The sequence below is a fragment of the Rutilus rutilus genome (assembly GCF_951802725.1).
Source record: "Rutilus rutilus genome assembly, chromosome: 5".
In the NCBI taxonomy this organism is placed as follows: domain Eukaryota; kingdom Metazoa; phylum Chordata; class Actinopteri; order Cypriniformes; family Leuciscidae; genus Rutilus; species Rutilus rutilus.
The window spans coordinates 45,897,625-45,925,243 of NC_140213.1; the positions used below are offsets into that span (position 1 = coordinate 45,897,625).

General features: G+C 40.9%; 1 protein-coding gene across 1 annotated transcript in view; it reads left to right on the forward strand.

Moving 5' to 3' along the window:
• The window catches only part of LOC311291139 (uncharacterized protein), a gene marked incomplete at its 3' end in the record, with an annotated part of 311,624 nt that overhangs the window by 3,570 nt on the left and 280,435 nt on the right, over positions 1-27,619 (forward strand). The window contains exons 3-9 of the mRNA XM_084410012.1: positions 804-908; positions 3,294-3,398; positions 14,474-14,578; positions 23,067-23,145; positions 23,771-23,966; positions 24,058-25,882; positions 26,100-26,270. Of these exons, the coding sequence (XP_084266138.1) occupies positions 804-908; positions 3,294-3,398; positions 14,474-14,578; positions 23,067-23,145; positions 23,771-23,966; positions 24,058-25,882; positions 26,100-26,270 (2,586 nt within the window). The remainder of the gene's footprint in view (positions 1-803; positions 909-3,293; positions 3,399-14,473; positions 14,579-23,066; positions 23,146-23,770; positions 23,967-24,057; positions 25,883-26,099; positions 26,271-27,619) is intronic.

A 27,619-nucleotide genomic window follows, 5' to 3' on the forward strand; every position in this document is an offset into this window, starting at 1 on the left:
TTTCAAACTGTGTATGAGAGACGTGGCGTGCCTTGCCAGTTTAAATTTGATGAGCGCCTAAACGCAATGCACAGACAGCCAGTTGTCACAGCGCATGCACTAAACTAAATTCTCGTTATCGTCTTATTGCATTTACAGTGTCAAAAACACAAGGTTCTGTGTGTATCAGTGTATTCTAGATCCCTGCATTACTGTAGTTCTTAAAGGGGTGATAGAATGCAAAACCAAGTTTACCTTGGCATAGTTGAATAACAGCAGCTCGGTGGGTAAAATGGCCATATACAGAATCTCAAAATCCTATGTCACTACCTTAAAGGGATGGTTCAGAGTACCCCCCCCCCCCCCCCACACACACAGTAAATTACCTCAATAATAATGCCCTGAATGGTACCAAACTTCTACAGTAGTACAAATAGGTTCTGTACATAAAACAATGCATTGGAAAGTTTTTAAGTGCATCAGGAGTTTATTTAAATAACACTTGCCTGACGGCTCATGCTACTGCTAACCCGGACGTCGACGTCACTTCAGTGGTTTGGGAAAAGCACGTACAAGTCCTGGCAAGTGTTATTTAAATAAACTCCTGATGTACTCATAAACTTTCCAATGCCTCGTTTTATGAGTACAGAGTTTGGCTCGAGGTCATGGTGCAAAGGACCCTAGGTTGATTTTACTCCAAACCATCCCTTTAACTTAAAAAAGCAGTAGCTATGTAAGCTAACAGAACTGTATAGCAGATGTAGATATCAGTTACAGTGGGACCTCCTGCAATAAATCGATTCTGTTTGCTCTTTGTGTATTAGGGAAATATCCGGCTCACCTGTGTCCAGCCTAGTGTCTATGAGGAGTGACCGTTCAAAAGATGGTGTACTGCCAAGCTTCAGTAAGAAAACAACATCTACCAAAAGGTATTTCTTGTGTTTCTTGTTGGTCACATATTTACTGTGTTAGAAAGTATTTTAGTGAGTATCATGAGACTTTATTTACATTAAAACCTTTTTCTGAAATGATCAGTGTTGGATAGAGGTAATCTGCTGGTTTTATAATTGTTTGACCAAATTATAAAGACATCTGTGAATCTTTTAGTTTCCATGTGATTTGTTGTTTTGTGTGATTTAGTTACAAAGGACAAAAGACCAAAAGTAAGTAGGCCTATTGGTGCAGAAATTGCACGGTGGGAAAGTTAAAAGGTTCAAAAGGGAATGAACAGTGATATTTTTTAAGATATTTCGTTCCTGCAGTTAATGTTGTCGCAGGGCTGATGAAACTATTCACTATAGTTGAATAATAAACTATAGTGTGAAACAATTCACACGATTTCTAAAGAGGGATTACATCCAGACCCTGATAATGTAGTTGCTGTCGTGCACGCGCCTGCTCCCCATGACACGGCCTCACTGCGCTCATTCCTGGCCCTTACGTCTTGGTATAGTACATTTCTACCTGACTACGCAACAGTGGTTGAACCCCTGCGTGAAGTTTTGAGAACCTCCACTGACGTGAACTTTCTCTGGACTGATAAGGCTGATCAAAGTTTTACCACCCTGAAGACACTCTCATCAAAGAGCCCCATTCTAGCTCTATTCGATCACCATTTGCCAACTTGCGTGAGTACTGATGCTTCTGATTACGGTGTGGGAGGAGTCCTTTCTCAGCTACACGCTGATGGTACTGAGCGCATAGTGGCATTTGCCTCCCAAACTCTTTCGTCAGCTCAAAGAAAGGAAGCACTGGCTTGTGTGTGGAGTAATGAAAAATGGAGGACGTATCTCTGGGGTAGACATTTAGTTCTGCGCACTGACCACCAAGCCCTTACAACGCTTCTTTCATTAAAAGGCACAGGTAGAGCTGGCATGCGAATTGCTAGGTGGTCAGCCCATCTGTTATGCTGTTCCTGTGATGTTGCATTCCACCCTGGGAGACACAACACAACAGCAGACTGTCTCTGTCGACTCCTCTACCTGAAACGAGTGAACCAACAGATGAACCAGAAATGGTCACCACTGTTTCTCACTTACTTGCTTTGTCAGTCTCAGAGGTCTCTTCTTCATCGGAGAGCTGCCTCCAGTTAGCCTAACTTTGTGCACAGATCAAGAATGGCTGGCCTAAAAACAAGAAGTCAGTGAAACAAGAACTAGATCCTTACTTTCACATCAGACATGAGCTTTCTGTGGAGGGTCCGCTAATTATGCGAGGGGATCACTGCCTATTAGTTCCATTGTCTCTGCGTACAAGACTAGTGAATTTAGCTCACAAAGGACACCAAGGCAATGTACGGACAAAACAAAGGTTTCGCGAGCTCTACTGGTGACCAAAAATGGGCAGAAGTGTAGAAACTCTGATTGCCTCATGTTTGACATGTCAGCTGAACGACAAAACGGCCTGCACCTGCTCCTATCGTACCTGAAGAGCTACCCAACGGGTCCTAGAAGTGTGAGAGTTCTTAAACAACCAGCTTGGTTGAAGGACTTTGTGTTAGAGAAATAAATAGATGCAATGGTGCTGAAATAGTCCAGTCAATTGTTGTTTTGGTTGTTTACTTGGATTAGTTTTAAAGTTATTAAGGCACTCCTTAAATAAAGTGCTAGGAGTTAATACATCATTTGTTTTGCTAATATAACTTGTTTTATATAAAGACGTAAATTGTTTCTTAAAGTAATTCTTTAATTCTATAATACTTAGTGTATGGAATAGAGTATGGTATTATGTTGTAATGTTCGAAGACAGTACCCTAACCAAAATGCTTCAAAGAAAAGGGGAAATGTTGTGTCTGCAGAGTTATTGTGTAGTCACTAGATGACAGTGGAAGGAAGGAAAAGAGTAGAAAAGAGAAGAAAGAAATACACACTTGTGTCTGTGCTTGCTTCTTTAATTTATTACAAGATGTACAAACCTCACAATACATATACAATCATTTACAAATCTGTACATGCGTTTTTTGTTCTGTTTCAGATGTATACATTATTATTTATTTCTTCACTTGGTCTTAAATATTCTTCCCTCTTGTGTCATATATGTATGTTTATTTATATGTATGTATGTACCAAGAGCTCCTGTAAAACCACAACAAATTCCTTGTGTTTGCGCACACTTGGCAAATAAAAGCTCATTCTGATTCTGATTCATACATTGAAAACGACTGAAGTTTATTATCAATGTTGTGGATTTATTTTATAACTTAAAAAAGCAGTAGCTATGTACAGTAAGCTAACAGAACTGTATAGCAGATGTAGATATCAGTTACAGTGGGACCTCCTGCAATAAATCGATTCTGTTTGCTCTTTGTGTATTAGGGAAAGATCCGGCTCACCTGTGTCCAGCTCAGTGTCTATGAGGAGTGACCGTTCAAAAGATGGTGTACTGCCAAGCTTCAGTAAGAAAACACCATCTACCAAAAGGTATTTCTTGTGTTTCTTGTTGGTCACATATTTACTGTGTTAGAAAGTATTTCAGTGAGTATCATGAAACTTTATTTACATTAAAACCTTTTTTTGAAATGATCAGTGTTGGATAGAGGTAATCTGCTGGTTTGATAATTGTTTGACCAAATTATAAAGACCACAGTAAATATTGGTGCACGGTGGGAAAGTCTAAAGGTTCAAAAGGGAATGAATAGTGATATTTTAGAAGATATTTCGTTCCTGCAGTTAATGTTGTCGCCGAGAGACACAAATTTAGTCAAAGGACACAGCGGACTGATGAAACTATTAATCAGTTCCTGGCTACTTTACGGGAGCTTACGGTTGCATGTGATTTCGGAGAAATGGAAGAACAAATGTTACGCGAGCAGCTAATTCATGCATTCGGGACAGACTTTTGCTCGAACCAGACCTCACACTGAATAAAGCTCTCAATAGCAGTGCAAATGGAGACCGCATTAAAGAACTCAGAGATTCTTTCAGGTACTTCACAAGTACGGGCCATACAGAGTCACTGGAATGTAAAACAAAGGGACAGAAAGACAATACCTTCCCCTTCGTCAGATCGGTCAGTTACCAATGCGAGACAGCGGCGTTCATGTTACCATTGCGGATCCAACAACCATCTGGCTAAAAAAACCTTCATGTCCAGCCATCAAAGCAGTGTGCAATTCATGTGGAAAAATTGGGCACTTTGCCAAAGTTTGCCGATCATCACAGAAACAGGTGCGTGAGATTGTTATACCAGAGCTCACTGTATTATACATGAATTATCCTAAGATGGTGTAAAGTGATCCACTGGAGGCAAGTGTAAATGAGAACTCAAGTGCAGTTTATTATAAACAAAACCAAACATGAAACAAAAACATGGCGTGGCATGAAAACTCAAACACATGAACATGAAAAGGACTCACAGTGGTTTACAGGAAACAATACTTGACCAACGACACATGACAAACATGAGCATAATACACAGACTAATGACAAGACAAGGGACACCTGTGAACAATGATCAGACAATTAACCAATGACAAGACACATGGTAGGATCACATGACAAACAGGGAATCACATGACAGACATGAAAACATGACATGAACAAACCCAAAACATGACAGACAAAATTCTCTGTTCAGTGCAAATTAAAAGAATTATGGACATTGTCAACCAGTGGAGTTAATTGTGGACACGGGCTCATCAGTATCCACACTGCCCGAGAGCATTTACCCTAAACATTTTGCTTCATGCACTCTCAATCCAGCAACTGTAAAATTAGTTTCTTATTCCAAAGAGATTATTCCAGTGCTGGGCTGTTTTTCTACAGACGTCTTCCATGATGGTAGTACAGCAGCGGGCACGTTCTACATAGTAAAGTCAGACTCACCTTCGTTGGGAATGAATCTTCTGAAAGCACTTCATGGCCGTATTGAAGGCGATACTGTGATTACAAATGAGAATTCTGAAATACTGCCAGTGCATAGTGTAGGATGCGCAAGTGGATTCATATACAAAAAGTGAAAGTAAAAAAAGGTTTCATTCCTGTTCAGCAAAAATTGAGAAGACTGCCATTGTCAGTTAGGCAAGTAGTTTCAGATGAACTGAAAAACCTGTTGGAGCAGGACATAATTGAACGGGTGGATGCATCTCCATGGGTCTCCCCAATTGTAGTGACACAAAAAGGGAGGTGGAATTCGCATGTGTGTTGATTTGATGGAGCCTTATAAGGCTATAGTTGTAGCAGAGTTTCCGCTAGAAAAAAATGGTGCCGGTCAAAGTGACCGGCAGAGATTTCGTTTTCCGGACATTTTTATGATATGCCGGTCAAGTATCGCCTCTTAATTAGTCAAGTTGAGGAAAACTGGAGGCAGGCTATGTAACTTAAAAAATGACATAATCAGGCCGAATGCAACATGTTTATTAGCCTATCTTTCAAATAGACGAAAAAAAAAAAATCTACTATGGTTCGTTTCTTCATTCGGATCTATTTGCGATCCATTCCATTCTAAACAAACAACGCATTTTATATGCTTCGTCCTTGTTTCATTATTCATTAAGATAATAATTCATAAATGCACGCATAATTATCAGTGAACTTGATAAATGTTGCAGATATGTTTTGCTATGCATGCACAAACAAATGCCTTTCAACTTATGTGTGCAAAATTCATAATAAAATTAATGTGCACCAATTTGTACAAATAGAGAGTCTATGTCTACTATACGTGTTGTAGCCATTAAATAAGCTTATTTAGTTTAATATTTGTTAAAATATGATAATGTTATTTTTTAATTTTGATTATGAAAAGTGAACCGCACGTGTAAGATAGGATGCACAATATCGAGAGACATGGAGCGGGTCAGACATGATTTTGACCACTTAATTAAGTTTTGTTTTGTAGAAAGACTTTTTTTAAGTGAATTTCGTTTTGTATAAATTGTATCTTAATTTTAATAATTTTTTTATCGACCAATTGCCTGGATTTAATAAATAAGAAGCAAATATAGCAGACGATAGGCCTAATCATGACGGCGCTTGCATTGCTCGTGAACTGAGCGCATCTCATCCTAATTTAATGAAACTCAGCGTAGGCCTCACAGACATGAAATATATCTTAAGAAAGCTTGAAATGTCTTTTTAACAATTTAAAACGAAAAGAAATAGGCTAGGCTACTCTCTGATTATGTAATCCATGATGTGCATTTCTCTCTGTAGGCGCGTTCACTACGGAGATGGCGATCGTCAACTTCATCTTTACAGCTGTTGTTGCTGTTAATAAACTAAAAATAATAGGCCTATAATTTTATTAAACAATAATTAAATGAAATTATAATTGTATTAAAAAAGCAACAAAAAAATCCTGTTTAAGTGTTTTTTTTATTTTATTATTATTTTTTTTTACCTATGCTAATTATGCATTAAATTCAGGTAGGCTACTGAGTCACTGTCCTCAGTGCCCAGAAAAGCGCTGAAACGGAGATGAAGGGGAACCCGTTTTTATTTATTTATTTAATTTTTGGCTTATTTTAACTGGCCGATCCAGTTTTCTGGAGGCCCACCTACAATCAAAATCCTGGCTCCGCTAGTGCTTAGCAGCGGTCTGATATCAAGAAATAACAGACCGCATTCCACATTGGAATTCAACCAAGCCATGTAATAATGTTTAATAACTTTCAAACGGTAGAGCCTGTTCCTTTATAACATAGCCAAAGGTCGGTGTATTTTTGCTTTATACATTTTAGGCTTATTCTCAAATTCAGATTGTGTTAGGGGGGCGGGATTATTAGGCAATTTTAATCTGACAATTTGACCGGAGAGATTTAATTTTGTCGGACATTTAATTTTTTTTCCAGCCAATGTCCGGCAATTACCGGACAACGGAAACCCTGAGTTGTAGATAGCCACACCTTTGCCCCATATAGAGGAACTGTTGGCAGAACTGTGTGGGGCGACAGTGTTCTCAACCATAGACCTGGCCTCAATATATCACCAGGTGATATATGCACCCTGAAAGTCGAGATTTAATGGCATTTATTACCCAGGACGAGCTGTTCCATTATTAACATGTCCCGTATGGACTGGCTTCGGCCGTGCCTGCTTTCCAGACGATGATGACGGCTACACTGCACAGATTGCCAGGTGTTCAAGCCTACTTGGATGACCTAATTGTTTGCGTCGACGCAGAGGACATCCATGACACTCACATAAAAGTTGTACTTCACTGTCTGAACAAGGCTGGTCTGAAGCTAAATATGTAGAAATGTAAATATGAGCTGCAAACCTTGAAATTTTTGGGGCACACGATTTCTAAAGAGGGATTATATCCAGACCCTGATAATGTAGTTGCTGTCATGCACGCACCTGCTCCTCATGACCAGTGATGGGAATAACGGCGTTATAAATAAACGCCGTTATTTTTTTCAGTAACGTGTAATCAAACAAATTACTGTTCTCTTACGAGAGGTTCTCTCGTATTGCATAAGTTAGCTTACGCTACAGGTAAAGTCATCTTTTTTCGAGATATGAAGCCAAAAAATTATCCTCAATTTTTATTCATTGTCAACGCAGTGCAGAAGCTAGCAGACCTAGAGCAGGCTATCTAGCGCGCTCATTGGCTGCCCCGCGGCAACTGCATAAGCCTACCAGTGAGCCTGGCGTGACGTCACGCCCATGCGTCACGTTCCGCCAGAATGGGGGGTGGCTAGCGTATAAAAGGAGGCTCGGAGGCTTATTCTCTGATTTTTCGTCTCTTCAGCGAAGCTCTCCGCATCGCTGCACTCTGAGAGAAGCCGCCGCCGTCGAAACAAGCGCCTGCAAGCCGAGGAAAGCGTCTGAGGAGCCGGCCGTCTTCGCCGCCTTCAGCCATCCGTGCCTGCTTCGCTATCCGGCGACAGTATCCTTTTACTAGCGCTTCTGCTGTGTGTTCGCCGCCGCGACACACTTCTACTAAAAGAGCCGAGGCGTTTGTTGCAAAATGCCTCGTATTTCCTGCGGCTCGTGCCGAGCCCATCTCAGCGACAGGGACCGCCACGTGATCTGCGCTCTCTGCCTGGGACGTGACCATGCAGCCACCGCCATGTCTTCGGGCGGCTGCAAGCTTTGCGAAGAAATGCCGATGTCGACCCTGCGGGCTCAACTCGCCTTGTTCGACGCTGATACTGCCACTCCGCCTGTCTCTGGGCCGCGTAAGAAGAAACGCCGCTCACAGAGACAACCGGAGTCTGATGGGCCAGCCAGGTTTTCGCCAGAGCCTCTCCCGCAAGCCTCGCTCTCTCCCTCTCCGCCCCCGCTTCCCGACGCGCAGCTGCCGGCTCCTGCCCGCACTGCCGTCGCCTCAGGGGATGAAGCGGATGAGGACGCCATCATTGACAGCTGCTCTATCCTGGCTTCGGACAGCGAAGAGTGGTCCGGATTTCACCGCTCCACCTCCTCTTCGACCCAGGAATCTGGCCGGGCCCGCGCCAGTATGGACAACGAGTTTCTCCGCCTCCTCACTCAGGCTGTCGAGCACTTAGGCCTCGAATGGTCACCACCGAAGGCGCCCGCGCCTAACAGGCTCGACGGGTGTTTTCTGCCTAGCCGCCGCCAAGCGCCTGCCTCTAGGCCAGCACCCTTCCTGCCCGAGCTCCACACTGAGCTTTCCAAATCCTGGAACGCTCCTTTCTCCGCGAGACTCCGCTCCCCAGTCTCCTCGACTCTCTCTCACATGGACGGAGCCACGGAAAAGGGGTATGTTCAGAGTCCCCTGGTGGAACAGGCGGTCGCAGCGCACCTTTGTCCCCCATCCGCGAGATGGCGCTCAAAGTCTGCCCTCCCGTCGAAAGCCTGCAGGACTACGTCAGCACTCGTCAGCCGCGCCTTCTCTGCCGCTGGACAGGCTGCTTCCGCCCTGCACACAATGGCGCTTCTCCAAATACTCCAGGCTGATGTCCTCCGCCAACTGGACGAGAAAGGCCCGAGTCACACCGCCTTGACGGACTTGCGCAGCGCGACGGACCTCTCTCTTCGCGCTACCAAGACCGCAGCCCAAGCCATCGGGAGATCCATGGCCTCGCTTACAGTCACCGAGCGCCATCTGTGGCTAACGCTCGCAGACATGGGTGAGTCTGAGCGGTCCGTCTTCCTCAACGCCCCGCTCTCCCCCACCGGCCTCTTCGGCCCTGCTGTAAGCGGCATCGTGGATCGTTTTTCGGAGGTACAGAAAGCGTTGCAGGCCATGAACCTCTTCCTGCCGCGCCGCTCGAGTTCCGCTGCAGGCCGCTCTCAAGCACAGCCTCCTGCACGCAGCTCTACACAGCGCTCGTCTCGACCTCCGTCTTCGCAGCAACAGGTCGCGCTCATCCAGCCAGCGCAGGCCGCCTCCCCCTCGGGGCCCCCGGCCTAAGATCTCGCTGAAGCCCGAGCCTGCGAAGTCCTCCTAGCATGCGCAGGGAGGAAAAGACGGTTGGGTCCCGCCGCGGCTGGACCGCCGTCAAAACGCACATATTTACCTCTGCCAGTCCCCTTAGAAAAGGCTACTGCAGTAGTGTTCACCGCAGCCAACGAGTCAGCGGTGTCTCGCCTGCACTCACGGCGACCCAGAGAAATCTCAAAAAGAGTATAAAGTCTGGTTATCCGGCTCACGCCGACGGTGTTATGAGTGTAGTAAATGTGCCCACACCCCAGTGTTCACACCTACACACAAGCACAATCTCCCCTGTGTACCCCACAGAGCACACTCTAATAAAGCGGGCACGCGCCGCTTGAGTGTCAAATGTAGGAAATGTGCCCACGATCCAGTGCCCACACCTACACATTGCCCGCTCTGTCTCACAACTGCCTCGGGGGTTAGATCACATAAAGCTCCCCACCACTGGCCGTGTTATGAATGTAAGCCCTGTGCCCGCCTGCGAGCGCTCACACTTACTGGTAAACACATTAACGCCCACGCCGGTCTCGCGTCACGGGTTTCTCACTGTAAAATGTTCTCTGTCCCAAGTGACCGAGTCATTGAGTGCTGTCCAGCCAGTTATCGCTTATCAGCGAGCTCCCGTTCCCCAGCATCAACACCGCGCGCACCGCACGAATTCCTCTGAGTCCCCTATCCCACGCAGTGCAGCGGCCGGGACCCAGAGGCCATTCGACCCCTAGCCATGCATGCAAAAGCGTGGGAGGCTATCCCGGGCGTGTCGGAATGGGTGCTGAACATTGTGAAACGGGGCTATTCGCTGCAGTTCGCTCGCCGTCCCCCTCGCTTTCGAGCACGGACCGAGACGAGAGTGAATACAGAAGCAGCCCATCTGCTTCATACAGAAATAGCGAAACTATTGTGCAAGGGGGCGATAGAACGAGTGCATCCTTCCCTGACCGAGACGGGCTTTTACAGCCGTTATTTCCTCGTTCCCAAGAAGGACGGAGCTCTCAGACCCATATTAGATCTGAGATATTTGAACAAAGCTCTCATGAGACGGCCGTTCAAAATGCTCACAACCAGACAAATCCTCGTGCAAATCCGCCCGAAGGACTGGTTTATCTCTCTCGATCTGAAAGACGCATACTTTCAGATTCAGATTATACCCCGTCACAGGCCATTCTTGAGATTCGCCTTCGACGGTCAGGTATATCAATACACCGTCCTCCCGTTCGGCCTGTCTTTGGCACCCCGTATATTCACGAAGTGCATGGACTCGGCCCTGGCTCCCCTGAGAACACAGGGCATGCGAATTCTGAACTATTTGGACAACTGGTTGATTCTAGTGCAGTCAGAGGAAGAACTCATATCCCACAGACTAGGAATTAATGCGGCTGGCAGACTCAGCCCCATGGCCGATCCCGGTGAGAAGAGACCTTCTCTCTCAAGCCCGCAGTTCGATCCCATCCAGAGTGCTGGTCTCTGCATGCGTGGAGAATCAACGGATACTCGTTGATTTGCCAAAAGGGGTTGTGAACACGATCACGCAGTCTAGAGCCCCCTCTACGAGACGGCTCTATGCGTCAAAATGGTCTGTGTTTAACAAGTGGTGCACGGGGAAAAAACGCGCGCGCAGCCGCGCATTAGGAAGGAATGAATTCATCATCCGCTTCCTCAGAGGAGCCAGGAGGATGAATCCCCCACGGCCCCCCTCGGTTCCGATTTGGGATTTGTCTTTGGTCCTAGAGGCCCTGAAAGCTTATCCCTTCGAACCTTTGGACACTGTGGATCTGAAATACCTCACGTTCAAAACCGTTTTTCTGAAAGCTCTGTCTTCAGTTAAACGCGTGGGTGACTTACACGCGTTATCAGTTAACGCGGCGTGTCTTGAGTTCGGTCCTAATGACTCAATAGTCATTCTTAAACCGAGACATGGTTACGTCCCCAAGGTGATGGGCACTCCTTTCAGAGCGCAGGTCATTTCCCTCTCAGCCCTACCGACATCCGGCAGCGAGGATGATAGTAACCTCCTCTGCCCTGTCAGGGCTCTGAGGAATTACGTCAAGCGCTTCGCCGTTTTCAGGCGCTCGGAGCAGCTTTTCGTTTCGTTTGGAGGGCGCACCAAGGGTCTCGCCGCCTCGAAACACAGTCTGTCCAGATGGATAGTGGACGCTATTGCGGCAGCTTACGCGTCCAGAAACCTGCAGTGCCCCTTGGGCATCCGGGCTCATTCCACCAGAGGCATGGCCTCATCGTGGGCTTGGTCCAGTGGGATTTCCATTCATGACATTTGTACAGCGGCAGGTTGGGCCTCCCCCTCTACATTTGTTAGGTTCTATAACCTGGAAGTTCCCGCCCTGCAGGCTAAACTTCTATCAGTCTAAGTCGTGTGTATGCCCTGCCCAGACTATTGTGCGCGGGCTACTTACTCGATTTAGCTCTCCTGGTTGAGCTGCACCAGAAAGGGTTGTGTCAGTATCTGTTAGACCGGCCGAGCCACTCTACACCCCCTAACGTGTGCTTATGAACATGTGTTGGCCCACTCTGTCGGCCACCTGTTTCCCACCTATCAGTGTTCCCCGGGCTTCCCCTGGGACTCATGTTGTGGATGCTAGGCGCGCACGGCGTTGACAAGGGGTTCCCGTAGCGTAAGCTAACTTACGCAATACGAGAGAACCTCTCGTAAGAGAACGTAATCGGTTACTGACGTAACCTCGGTTCTCTCTAGAAGAGGGAACGAGTATTGCGTAACCCGCCGTGCTCGCGCCACAAGCTCATGTCGCTTCAGTCGACGAAAACCAGAGAATAAGCCTCCGAGCCTCCTTTTATACGCTAGCCACCCCCCATTCTGGCGGGCTGTGACGGCGCGCGTGCCCTCATTGGGCGTGACGTCAGGCCAGGCTCACTGGTAGGCTTATGCAGTTGCCGCGGGGCAGCCAATGAGCGCGCTAGATAGCCTGCTCTAGGTCTGCTAGCTGCTGCACTGCGTTGACAATGAATGAAAATTAAGGATAATTTTTTGGCTTCATATCTCGAGAAAAGATGACTTTACCCGTACCGTAAGCTAACTTACGCAATACTCGTTCCCTCTTCTAGAGAGAACCGAGGTTATGTTAGTAACCGATTACGTTTCCTCTTTTACAACGCCGCGTTTGGCGTTACTATAATTGAGCTCACTGAAGTGGTTTTCATCCGAGTAGGCTCTCTCTCAGCCATTTTCTCTGGTGTGTGTGTGTTTATGAGGCGCCAGACTGGGCAAAAGCGAGACGAACGCTGCAAGCGTGCTCGACAGTGCGCGAGAGAGACCGAGTGTGTCCGAGAACGCGCTCGACAGTGCGTGAGAGAGACCGAATGTGTCCGAGCATAAATACTTTATTTATAAATAAATTACACATTTCAGCATTAGAATAATCTCTGTAGCATATTGGTATCATATGCAATGTTTTGATTAGTTTATATAACATGGTTATAAAATAAAACTCCAAAATAACCTGCAGGGAATGTTCAAAGAAAACATCTTTGTTTGACCGGTTGTGAACACGTGCGGCAAACACGGCTAGAATTTGGCTAAAATAACCTCAGATGATGACGTTCTCTGTAGGTTATAAAAATAAACCTTATAAACCTTATAAAAATTATAATATTTTATTATTATTATTTATGTTGGTACATTGTTCAGTATTATTATATTGAGAGCACTTTTTGTTAAACTTACTACTGTGAGGAAGAAAATACTTCAAGTAGGCTATACAGTATGTCTACCAGTTGTAAAGGTGTGTGAGTTTTATAATTTTAATTGTATGCACTAGTGTATGTGTATGTATATTTTTTATTTCTATTTATTTATTTTTGGTACATTTCTCAAGAAGCATAATTTATTTTTAGACTTATTTGTTGGCCAGTTGTGGTCTGTGCAATAAATATTAGAAGTTCTAAACCATCTATTGTGTTTTGTTGTTCCACTATAGTAGTGATAATATTTTAATATTTAAGTTAATAGGTGTCTTTCACATTGTCCCACAGCAACATTAAACTAATGTAGATTAGTGTACATTACAATGTTTTATAATAATAAGATGTTCTATTTAGTGCCCATTTCATTTATTTAACAGCTGGCATGCGAATTGCTAGGTGGTCAGCCCATCTGTTATGCTATTCCTATGATGTTGCATTCCTCCCTGGGAGATACAACACAACAGCAGACTGTCTCTGTCGACTCCTCTACCTGAGACGAGTGAACCAACAGATGAACCAAAAATGGTCACCACTGTTTCTCACTTACTTGCTTTGTCAGTCTCGGAGTTCTCTTCTGCGTCGGAGAGCTGCCTCCATTAGCCCAACTTCTTAAAATGAAATAGTCCATGATTCAAATCCAGTCAATTGTTGTTTTGGTTGTTTACTTGGATTAGTTTTAATGTTATTAAGGCACTCCTTAAAGAAAGTGCTAGGAGTTAATACACCATTTGTTTTGCTAATATAACTTGTTTTATATAAAGAGGTAAATTGTTTCTTAAAGTAATTCTTTAATTCTATAATACTTAGTGTATGGAATAGAGTATGGTATTATGTTGTAATGTTCGAAGACAGTACCCTAACCAAAATGCTTCAAAGAAAAGGGGAAATGTTGTGTCTGCAGAGTTATTGTGTAGTCACTAGATGACAGTGGAAGGAAGGAAAAGAGTAGAAAAGAGAAGAAAGAAATACACACTTGTGTCTGTGCTTGCTTCTTTATTTTATTACAAGATGTACAAACATCACAATACATATTCATATTTTTTATATGGTTGTATTAAACAGTACATAATTTACAAATCTGTACATAAGTCTTCTGTTTCAGATGTATACATTATTATTTATTTTTTCACTTGGTCTTATTTAAATATTCTTCTGTTCTTGTGTCATATATGTACCAAGAGCTCCTGTAAAACCACAACAAATTCCTTTTGTTTGTGCACACTTGGCAAATAAAAGCTCATTCTGATTCTGATTCATATACTGAAAATGACTGAAGTTTATTATCAATGTTGTGGATTTATTTTTGTTTATAAAAACTTAACTTAAAAAAGCAGTAGCTATGTAAGCTAACAGAACTGTACAGCAGATGTAGATATCAGTTACAGTGGGACCTCCTGCAATAAATCGATTCTGTTTGCTCTTTGTGTATTAGGGAAAGATCCGGCTTACCTGAGTCCAGCTTAGTGTCTATGAGGAGTGACCGTTCAAAAGATGGTGTACTGCCAAGCTTCAGTAAGAAAACAACATCTACCAAAAGGTATTTCTTGTGTTTCTTGTTGGTCACATATATACTGTGTTAGAAAGTATTTTAGTGAGTATCATGAGACTTTATTTACATTAAAACCTTTTTCTGAAATGATCAGTGTTGGATAGAGGTATCTGTGACATCTGTGAATCTTTTAGTTTCCATGTGATTTGTTGTTTTATGTGATTTAGTAACAAAGGACAAAATACCACAGTAAATATCGGTGCAGAAATTGCACGGTGGGAAAGTCTAAAGGTTCAGAAGGGAATGAACAGTGATGTGGAACTCGCATCTTTTCTTCTCAACAGCTGGGGACACAAACACAACTTTTAAATAACACAGTTCACATTTTAGTTTAATTTACAACATAAACAATTCACCATGTTAGAATTCATAATTATTATTATAATTTTTTTCTTTTTTTGCCAGTGACCTGGCTTTTAAAATGTCGTACATTGTGCCTTTTGAAGAAAATTCAGCACCTTGCATACGTGTTAAAATACATAAAGGGATAGTTCACCCAAAAATGAAAATTCTATCATCATTTACTCACCCTCAAGTTGCTGAACAAAAAACAAGAAATTTTGAATAATGATGAAAACCAAACCGTTGTTGAGCCCCACTGACTTCCATAGTAGTAAGAAAAAATTCTATGGGAGTCAATTGGGACCATGCACTTTTTGGTTATGAACATTCTTCAAAATATCTTATCTTGTGTTTAGGACAACAAATAAATGTATACATGTTTAGAACAGCTTAAGGATGAGTAAATGACAGGATTTTCATTTTTGGGTGAATTATCCCTTTAAAAAGACAATGTTTATTTGCTTTGTCAGGTGAGTTGTGTGATAATACTCTCTTTGGCTATTGGACTGTGACATTGATGTCTTCAGTCAGTTTTTACAGAGATTAATCACTAAGGATGCTTGCATATACCTTCATGAAATAAAAAAATATCCCATAAGAAATAAAAAAAGAAAACACTGGTCATACTGATCTTGAGAATGATCTTAAATTATATACATTTGAAGCTCCTTATCAACATACTGTAGATTTGTTGTAATGAATCCAGGCAAGTTTGAAGATAGATCCACTGATCTATATATAATGACTGGGTAGCTCATGACGTCATAAACAGTGAAGCCACCGTGCCGCCATATTGGTATTCCCTAGTGAGCTCACGCGTTCTATTGAATCAATAGGTTTTATGTTATGATTTGACTGAGAAAACATTGCCTAACGAGACACTGTTTTCAAATCTTAAGTCTCCCTGTTCATTCTTACAACGCAAACATCCTAAGCATTTAAATGGGTATTTGTGTAAAGTCGGAAAATTTTCCTGCTTATTAAAAAATGAAAAACGGCAATTTCTTTGCAAAAGGAATAAAAAGCTGTATGTATGTATGTTTTACAATATTGTGGCCACATTGTAATTCGTTAAATCTGTAAGGAATATGACTTAGCTCAAATGATTATAGGGAATCAAAATTATGAATTGGGTTGATTCATCTAATCAAAGATATTCTTACAATATTAATAAATTATTGAAGCTGAAGACCCATTCGTATACATCAATATTCAATTACAATGAATTATAATTTAATCATTAATATACCAAAAGGTCCCTCTTTCAGATCAATTAATCAGAATACATTTTAAGGGAAATTAATGTATTAATTAAACAGTTGTTTGTCCCGCAAACTGGTCGTAAAATTAATTCCATCAACTTCTCAACAAAATTATCTATTTCTTATAATTCAAAGAAAGCTATTTTCTGGCCATGAAAACAACTCTCCTGTTCTTATAAAATTAGGTTACTGAAATCGTAACAAGATAAGGCATGTAGCTTAAGATCAACAAATCATTGACTTCGTAAAATGAGCATTGAGACAATCAGGAATATATGGAATTTAATAATTGAACTAATGAATACATAACTACAATTCACACAGAGTAAATATGTATGTATATACAGAACACGTAAACAAAATACAAGACTAAACGAATAACGAAAATGAGGGAGAGAGAGAGATCGGACAATGAGGGAGATGAGACCGGAAAATGGGAGAGATGAGAGAAAGTGAAACTAACATGTGCGATCAAAGAAAAGATCACAGTTAGGCAAAATCACAGACCAGGTCACCTTTGAGAGACAACAAGAAATCAGATTACATTAAAAGTTCAATAAACTTATCTTGCAAAATGGTTCTCTTTGTTGCTGAAGAACACCGAGTTCGTGCGTGTGTCCTAGGAGCAGCGTGCGTGTGTTTCTTTAAGAAAGCAGGGCTTGCTTCGGTTGAGCGCGGCCGCGGGATGTTCAAGTCTCTTTAAAGTTGAGGTTGCCAGCTACGTTTGCTTTGCTGAACGTAGGGAGAGTCCGAAGACGAAAATAAAGAAAAGACTTAAAGAAAAAGTAAAACAGAGAACGCTCCCAAAAAGGGAGCCATATGGATCTTCTCGCTGACGAAGAGGGTTCGTAAAAGTGCTCAGAGTTTCCGAAGGGGAGAGAGAGAGAGAGCGAGCTCTGTGCGGGTCTCTTATGGAAAGGATCGGTTCACCTCTGTTGGCGCGAACAACCAGTCACCTTCAGAGATTTCAGAGCGGGAAGAAGTTTCTTTGTCTCTGGGGGAGACACCCACTCGAGGGAGTTATGGTGTTGTCTTAATACTCTAGTAAGACGATTCATATAGTAATAATCATATCATTGCAATCTATTATCGAGATTCAACTCCGTTAAGTCTCAAGATTTACAATGATATAAAACATGTCATATGAAAGATTATAGGAATACACAAAGTTACATAAGATATGCATAATTACACACATTTAAGGTTTGTTCATTCAAATAAACATCATAAACGAAGCGAATATAACCTGTCTGGTAAACAGGAGTATAGGAGATACATATGACATGCTTATATTCTAAGTTTAATATTCAAAGTTTGTGTATGTGTGTGCGTCGGAATGTTGGCTTTCCGTTATCTCTCTAGCAGAGGAGCTTGATGAGCCGCTGAAAGAGGAGAAACATTCTTCAAAAATATATTTCAGAGCTAAACACTTGAAGATCATGACTATATGATCAAAACAACACTAATCAACATGCATAATGGAATTGTACATGTATCAAAAAAGAATATCTCTAAGTTAAACACAAAGGATGTTTGTGTGTGTGTGGGGGTGTGTCACGTAGCAGGAGAAAGTTTTGTTATCTCTTTGTGGGTCCCTTTGATGGAGAAGAATGTTGATTTTAGGTTCTGGAGTGTGTCTAGAGGCTCGTAAAAGGTGTTAGAGAACCATCTAACCCAGCCATGCTGGCACCAGGCTGGTCAGTTAGCTCGCAGAGAGTTTGATTTACATACATGAGTTCAGAGGCTAAAAGCTTTTTGGGTTTCATAAGGAATGTTCATTGTTGTAGATACACCGAGCCATGAGTCATGTGATTCAAAACCAAAGGATGAATGAATGAACCGCTCATATGCTACAATCAAAATGAGGGATGGAATTAGTTGAACGTGTCCACGTTTTATTAAAACGAGGGAACAAATAAGTCGTCGTAACAACGTATAATTTAGATCAGTGGACAGGGCGCATATACTGTCTTCAAACAACACAAGCGCTGTATTGCTCTCTCTCCCTCGCGCATATCAAAATCATTTGATATAATAGTAAAAGGTCGGAAGACCGATTGTGTTTTATAGATCAGTAGTTTGTTCAAATAAAGTGTTTGATTAGTTAGCAAGTACATGTTCAGGAAATGCATAATACAAATTGTATGGGTTAATGTAAGTAACGGTAAACTCTGCACGAAGCTCTTTTGAAGCTGTCAAAAGGTGTCGCTATTAAACACTTAGGGTGCTTTCACACTTGGTTCGATTGCCTGTTCCGAACCCGAGTTTGATTGCTCGCCCCTGCCCCTGCCCCTGCCCCTGCCCCTGCCCCTGCCCCTGCCCCCAATGGACTGTGTTCACATTATATTATTTCTATCCGAACCGCGGTACGCTTGCGTCATCAGGCAAGCGCTCAAAATCTTTCTCCATCTGGAGAAGCTAATTAGCAAAAGTTAAATTTAAAAAGGTCTATAAATGTATCCGTGATGCAAACTCCAAGATAGGTACATTTATGTTGGGAGATCTTAAATGGAAAATTATGTAAAGGGTAGTTCCTAGCTGCAGAGTTTAGTGGAAAAATCTCGCTCTTGCTTAGATTTAATTTATAACCAGAAATTTAACCAAAGGACTTTAAGACACCAAGCGCTGTAGGTATTGACCTATCCAAATCTGAAATGTAGAGAAGATTATCCGCATACAAAGACACCTTTTGTTCTGTACCCATTCTTTTTATGCCCATTATAGAAGAATCAGATTGCAGTGCAATAGAGAGGGGCTCAATAGCAATGGCAAAGAGAAGCGGACTCAGAGGGCATCCCTGGCGAGTGGACCGGTGGAGGGGAAAATATCCTGAACGAGTATTATTGGTCCTGACAGAAGCTTGTGGGCCAGAATACAGTAACCTCACCCAAGAAATAAATTTGCGACCAAAACCAAATTTTCTAAAGTGTAAAAAAGGGACTTCCACTCCACCCGGTCAAATGCTTTCTCTGCATCTAATGAAATTACAGCCTCTGGGACAACAGAAGAAGAGGGATTGTATACAATTTTAAACAGTCTCCTAATATTAAAAAATGAGTGTCTATTTTTAATAAACCCAGTCTGATCCAGAGAGATAATGGATGGTAAGATGAACTCTAAACGTACTGCCAACAACTTGATAAGATAAGAGTTTAAAGTCAACAAGACTGATCAAGTTAAAGAAGACTGATCGGGCGGTAAGAAGTGCAATGCAAGGGATCTTTATTATTCTTTAATATCAAACAGATAGAAGCCTGATTGAGTGTTTGAGGGAGCTTGAGTGAATCAAATGATTCAAAATACATGTCAATCATCATGGGGGCCAATTTGTCTAATTTTTTTTTTTATATAAAACTCTACTGGATACCCATCCGGCCCTGGACATTTACCATTTTGCATAGAGGTAACAGTTCGAGTGAGTTCTTCTATAGTGATAGGTTCTAGTGTTGTCACGATACCAAAATTATTGTTTCGATACCGATACCAAGTCAAGTATTGCGATTTCGATACTTTTTCGATACTTTTCCTGAAAAGGGAGAAACACTCTCAAATATCATTGCTGTGCTTTATTTTAAAACCGGGACAACATTCTAATCATATAACACACTAATAAATGAACATATGAACAGCAGATATATTAAACATTTGAACAAAATATGAAATATAAAAATATAAAAAATAAATTAGAGCAATGACATTCAAGGTAATTTTTTTTTATAAATTTAGCAGCATTATCTCATTTATCATAAGAAACATAAGAGCTTTATCTTGATTCTGAACTTTGAATAAAAATATGAACAGCGATTATATTAAACAATGTTTAATATTGGTAACATATGATAAGCCTCATTGGTGATATATTTGACATGTGGGGAGAGAGTTGTGGAAGGCCTATACTTCATGTTAAACATAAATATATAGCAGCAAAGACAACGTCGGCAGTGTTGACGGCAAAATAGGCTACAGAATAATTCGTTCTGTATTGAGAGGTGCAATATTTGAAAATCGATAATATTTTTTTAAATTACATTTATATTGTATTTGTCAAAACTTTCAAACACCAAAATGTCATTTATTAATATGTATTCGTGTCAAAATGACATAGAAACATCTTTTCCTATTCTATTTTGCCTGGGAACGCTTGAAACGCGTGAAAAATAGGCGTCGGTTCTATTTATAGCATGCACGCGTTTTCCGCGCGTCTCGAGCTGCGCCCAGACTCAGTTAACATGGGAGTCGAAATAAAAACGGACACGACACGCAGCCAGTGTGTCGCCGGCCTTACAAATCTGGAACGCGGTCATTCTTAGAAGTATCGATACTAATTAATTAAGGAATCGTGACGTTTTTAATTTCCGATTTACTTTTGAAGTATCGGTGCACCGTGCAACAGAGCAAGGTAGGCAACGTACTTCCATATGTCACTCCTCGCGTCATCTTTTTCTACGAGTCGTGGACCACTTGTGCTCGCACATGCAACCATCTCTGTAGTGTTTTGTCACATGACACTGACAGCGGCAGGTTCTTTGCTGCGTGCGTCAGGAAAAAAACACAGACGTCTTTTTTTTTTTTTTTTTTTAAGTATCAATACTGATAAATTTAGGTATCGTGACATTTTTAATTTCCGAGTATCGCAATACTTTTGAAGTATCGGTACACTGTGCAACACTAATAGGTTCTTCCAAATGGGCAGCAGAATCGACAGTGGGTGTGTTCAGTTTGCTAAAAAAGACATCAAAAGCAAGGGGGTTATCAGTTTGTTCAGATGTATATAGGGAAATACAATATTCTTTAAAATGAGCATTAATTAGCTGGGGGTTTGTTGTTACCCCTAATGAGGTTTGAATCTGAGGAATGAGATGCGAGGATGAATCCTGTCTTAATTGATGGGCCAGCAGCTTACTTGCCTTATCCCCCTCTTCACAGTACTTGTATCTAGATCTAAGCATTAAATTCTCTGCATAGCATGATGAAAGAATGTCAAATTCTGCCTGTAGAGCAAGACGCTCCCTATATGTATCTGGGGATGCAGAAACTGCATAGATAGTATCTATATGGGCGGTTTTCTGAACAATCTCTGATAGTTTACATTTCCTCCTTTTTTCCCTATATGCAGTGTATGAGATGATTTCCCCTCTTAAGTACGCCAGCATAGTTTACCAAAGGAGGGATGCTGAAACATCTGAAGACTTGTTTGTTAATATAAACAAATCTATCTGATTAGACACAAATTCCACAAAATGCTTATCTGACAACAAACGGGTATTTAAACGCCACGGTGGCCGTGTGCCCTCAAGTTCCTTAACACAAATCTTCATACTAACCGGGGCATGATCTGAAATAACAATAGCGTTGTATGAGCATAGCTCAACTGAAGAAATTAACCTGTTATCTATCAAAAAAAGTCAATTTGAGTAAAAGTATGATGAACCTGAGAAAAGAAAGAGTATTATTTCCCAGACGTGTTAAAAAAAACGCCAAGGATCCGAGACCTTAAAATCCTCCATAAAAGACTGAATCACCTTTACAGACTTTGATGGTGTATTATGTCTAATAGAGGAGCGGTCGAGTTTGGGATTAATCCAGCAATTAAAATCACCTCCCAAAATAAGTTGTTGAGAAGAGGTATCAGGCAGTACAGAAAATAAATGTCTAAAAAAATTATCGTTATCCCAGTTAGGCGCATAGACATTGGCGAGAATAACTGGAAAATTACTGATTTTACCTGTGACAATGACAAATCTCCCATTGGGATCTGCTATGACATCAGAGCACACAAAAGGAACTGACCTGTGTATAAGAATTGCAGCGCCCCTGGCTTTACCCTGAAATTTGGAGTGAAATACCTGCCCAACCCATCTTCTCTTTAACAATAGGTGGTCGTACATTGTAAGATGTGTTTCTTGAAGATAGACAATGTGGGCTCCTAAATGTTGGAGGTGATCTTGTGTATCTTGCTACGCTTAACGGAATTGTTCACTCTATTACAGTTCCAACTGACAAATGTGAAACTCCTCCCACTTAGATGTTGCGTTATTTTAGGTTGTGTCATACACGATATGGATCAAATTTTGAATGTGAAATAATTCTTTACTGTGAAACTGCGATGTGCCCTGTCTAGTAGAGGTTTCTCCTGGAGATGCAGCAAGCTCTGCAAAAGCTGAGAGACGAAGTCAGCTGGATGCGAACCCTTAACTCCCTCGGGAAATCCGACGAGGCGAATATTGTTACTTCTGGATCTTCCCTCTAGATCTTCACATTTGGCATCCAGTTGTACCACCTGTTTTTGAAGCGTGGATATAGCGTCGGAGCTACCAATCTCTGTATAACGGCCATTGGAGCCCTCTGCTGTTAGGGAATAAGATGGCCGCTTAAACACTTCCAGTGGCATCACTGCCTACTGGCAGTTTAGAACGTCATGAGTTATCCAGTCAGTATATAGATCAGTGGATAGAACCCATGTGCAGCTTTGATTATAATAACATAAGAAAAAAAACATGATATGACTCAAGATCATGGCATGTCGCTTACCGACAGCAGTTACAGTGGAACAAAACTAGACCAAGACACACAGCAAACATTAGGGCTTAAATACACACAAGATTAATGACTAGACAAGGGACACCTGTGAACAATGAAATGATGAACCAATGACAACATGACACAACAGACAAGGGGGAACACATGTCCAGATAGCATGACTTGAACAGGGGATCACATGACAGACATGAAATAAGAACATGAAACATAACCAAATTGTGACATTTGTTTGCAAAAAAATGCTGTTTCCAGTTCTAGTTTTGTCTAATATTGCACATACTGTATTTTATTAGATATACTATAAACAATGACCACATTTATTTTGCTAACAGGATTCAGCATGAGAAAAAAACAGACTTTCAGAGTTACCGCTTCAAGAAGTTCAGAGAAAATCTCAACAGGGTCTTTCAGGTATGGAAAAATATGGTTTTGTATTTATTGTTCACATTTATATTATAATAAACAAATGTTTTTTTTTTCAACAAATGTAAAATAGTGTTTTTATTTAAAAAAAGACAACTAATTAATGTATTTAGCATTTCCCCTAGCATTTCAGTTGTGTAAACATCCACATGTCAACAATGCTAGACTCATATATTTTCATGTTGGTAGACAAGCAGCTTCATTAAACTTGCAATTATATGTAAAAAATATTTAGCAACTCTACAATTCTGTATGATTTGTAATTTATGTATGATTTGGGGCACAGTCATATTGACATTCTGTAATGTTAATTTTGCCTACCTTAATTCTGGTATGTGTGTTACATTTACTGCCTTTGTCTAAGAAGTAAACAGCATAATCCAGCAGCAGCAATGCACCTGTAAAAACTGCATATAGGCAAACACTTGTTTGTCATTTAACTAGGTACTTTCAATAATTTTACCTAAAAGTATTGCATAAATAGTTTGCTCAAGCTAACTGGTGTTCTGCAGTTTTTTTTTTATTTGTAATTTGTTTAACCATATGTTTCATATATGGATGTGAATTTGGTTACATTTTGTTGTTGTACCCATCTTTGTTTTTATGCTTTTAGGACCTTGAGCAGAAAATGATTGTATTCCTAAAGAATGAGCTGGAAAAGTTTAAGAAAATACTAAAAAAGGAGAACACCCAATACTTTGTGCAGGACTATATAGATGACACGTGTAGCATCAAAGAAGCAGCTCTTGATATCACACTGCACTTCCTAAAAAGTATGAAGCAAGATGAACTTGCAGATACTCTAAAAGGTAAGAGGCTCATGACCATCTGTCATGTTGTCATTTAAAGTCAGGTGAGAAAAGTAGGATCAAGTATTTTAATTTCTGTTTGTGTGTTTAGATGAGCTTGTCTTTATTCATCAACAACAACTTAAATCGAACCTGAAGAAGAAGTATCAATGTGTGTTTGAAGGAATTGCAAAGCAAGGTGACTCCATAGATCTGAATGACATCTACACAGATCTCTATATCACTCAGGGTGGCAGTGACCAGGTCAATACAGAACATGAGGTGAGACAGATTGAGATTTCCAGCCGTGCTGAATCACAAGAGATACAGATTGAATGCACAAATTTGTTTGAATCACCTGAACAAGGCAAGCAGATCAAAACTGTACTGACAAAAGGAGTTGCTGGCATCGGTAAATCCATCTCGGTGCAAAAGTTTATTCTGGATTGGGCCGAAGGAAAAAAAAATCAAGATATCAGCTTCATATTTTCTCTTCCATTCAGAGAGATGAACTTAAAGGAGAAAGAAAAACAAAGCTTGATGAACCTTGTTAGTCAGTTTTTCCCAGAGATAAAAAGACTGAACCTTACAAGAGATGATAAATACAAAGTCCTGTTCATTCTTGATGGATTGGATGAATGTCGCCTTCCTTTAAACTTTAAGGACAATGAGACGTGGTGTGATGTATCGTCATCAGCCTCTCTGGATGTTCTCCTAACGAACCTCATCAAGGGAAATCTTCTTCCTTCTGCTCTCATCTGGATCACCACCAGACCAGCGGCTGCCACTAAGATTCCTCCTGACTGTATCAACCGCGTTACAGAGGTCAGAGGGTTCAATGATGCACAAAAGCAAGAGTACTTCAGAAAAAGATTCAATGATGAGGAAATGGCCAACAGAATCATTTTTCACGTTAAACAATCAAAGAGTCTCTTCATCATGTGCCACATCCCAGTCTTCTGTTGGATTGCAGCCACTGTTCTCCAAAACATTTTGGAGGAGAAAATAAATAATACAAAAACTCAGACCGAGGACGCCTCTATAACACTGCAGGAACCAAATACTGAAGACCTTCCCAAGACTCTGACACAAATGTACACACACTTTCTCCGCTTTCAGATTCATCAGAGCAGACAAAAGTATGATGGAGAATACAGACCAGATGTTTCCTGGGATAAAGATGCCATCCTTTCACTGGGGAAACTGGCATTTCATCAGCTGGAAAAAAACAACCTGATCTTCTATGACACAGACCTGATGGACTGTGGTATTGATGCCGATAAAGCATCAGTGTTTTCAGGGATGTGTACACAGATCTTTAAAGAGGAAACGGGAATCATTATTGGTACCATGTACTGCTTTGTTCACTTGAGCATTCAAGAGTTTATTGCAGCCCTTTATGCACATCTTTTTCTAGACAGCAGCAAGAAAAGTGTGTTTGTTCAAGAGTCTACAGAGCAGGAAACCAAAAATGAAGCCATGGTTGATTTGCTGAAAACTGCAGTGGACAAGGCGCTCACAAGTGACACTGGACATCTGGATCTTTTCCTTCGATTCCTTCTTGGTCTATCACTTCAGTCTAATTATCCACTCTTACGAGGTCTGTTGACACAGCAAGACAGCAATGACCAGATCAACAAGGACATAGTTCAGTACATCAAGCAAAAGTTAGGAGAAAATGTATCTCCAGAAAGGTCCATCAATCTGTTCTACTGTCTGAATGAACTGAATGACCAAACTCTGGTTAAAGACATTCAAACACAACTTAGAGAAGGAAGTCTCTCATCTGACCTTTCACCTGCCCAGTGGTCTGCTCTGGTCTTTGTGTTGTTGACATCAGAGGAGGAGCTGGAGGACTTTGAGCTTGAGAAATTTAAGAAATCAGACGAGTGTCTAATTAGACTATCAGCGGTCATCAAAACCTCCAAAAGAGCTCTGTAAGTCTTTTACTTTTTGTTTTTATCTGCTTTAATTCTTAATTGTATAACATATATGAATGTATACCATCTATAGTTAATTTGTATCAGTAGTTTTTTTATTTATATTTTTCCTCTAATGAATACAGTGGAAATAAAGTCTAATTTGACTATTTTATTATAATTTTAGTACACAAGTATTATGTAGAAAACTCTGTAATCTGTAATTCGTTTGTAGGCTAAATGACTGTAACTTGACATACAAAAGCTGTTCGGCTCTGGCTGCAGTTCTTGGATCAGATTCCAGTCTGAAAGAGTTGAACATGAACAATAATAATCTGCAGGATTCAGGAGTGAAGCTGCTCTGCACTGGACGGGAGATTGTAAAGTGTAAATTGGAGACACTTTGGTAAGTTATTTGATGTAACAATTAGAACAAAGGGAAATATTGTTAATTAATTGTGGTAAATTTGAAATATTATTAAGAATTAACAGATATAACGAAGTTAATATCTGAATCGACTAATCTGTTCATCCAATGTACATTCAGTGTAATCAAGGTCAAGGTGTCTTTTATTAGTACCTGAGGGTAAATTTGTTGTGCAGACAGGAGATTGAGCAATCCATATTTAAAAAAAAATTGTAATAGCATTAAAACATACAGTAAATTCTTTTGACATAGTTTCAAAGTTATTTTCAAAATTCAATTTAGAATCTATGACTGTCCCAAGATATTTGAAGCCTTCTACACAATCCATCACCTGGTCTTTAATGGTCATAGTGTCATAACATGAAGCATGAGTTCTAAAATCTATAATCATGTCCTTTGTTTTGGTTAGGGATGGGACGGTGTGAAAATTTAATATCACGATTATAGTGACCAAAATTTTTGTGATTATCAATAATATCACAGTTTTGTTAAAACGAGATGAAAGTGTTCAAAAATAGTTGATGCTCACACTAAAGCCATTTCAACAAGTTTTATATTTGAAAATCAACAAACAACAAATAAAACAAGCAGCTCTATGCACTTTTTAAAGCAAGATTCTACTCTGTGGCATTTCCTTCCATATAATGACCGTCGTCAATAGCAACACATTATAACACCGCGCACATCCATGTATCGCAATGGACGCGCTCTCTCGTTTCATTCAAATACAACTTGCCGTCTTGCGTCTTGCGTCTATCTGAGCCATATCGCATTAATTATCGCTGGCGATACGTCCGCGATTTTAATGCGATATGGCTCAGCTTGTCAGTTAACTATGGCTCTTTGTAGTAAATGCCGCTCCATCTGAAAGCAGGTGATGGCGATTTACTACTAATCAAGGAACCGGCTTTACTGACGAGATGCGCATAACAATCTCACGATTTAAATCGCCCAGCCCTATTATTACATAATGTTTATGTAGCTGACACATATCACAAGCTGAATAAACTTATGATGAACATATCATCATAAACTATGCTGTTTATGATTTATGGGGATTATAAAACAAGGAGGATTTTTACCATTATAGGCTGGTTGTTTAGACACACTGTGGAAACACCTGTGTTTAAACTAATAAAAGTAAATTTTGCATAATAGGTCCCCTTGAAATTAAATGGTAGCCTATTCAAAACAAGAATGTTTTGGAAAAAAAACTGTAAATTTATATTAAATTATAAATATAAACAAATTAGGCAAACAAGCCGAAATTAATTTATTTAAAGTGAAACCGAATCGACATTAAGCTCAGAAAGAATACAAACCATTCC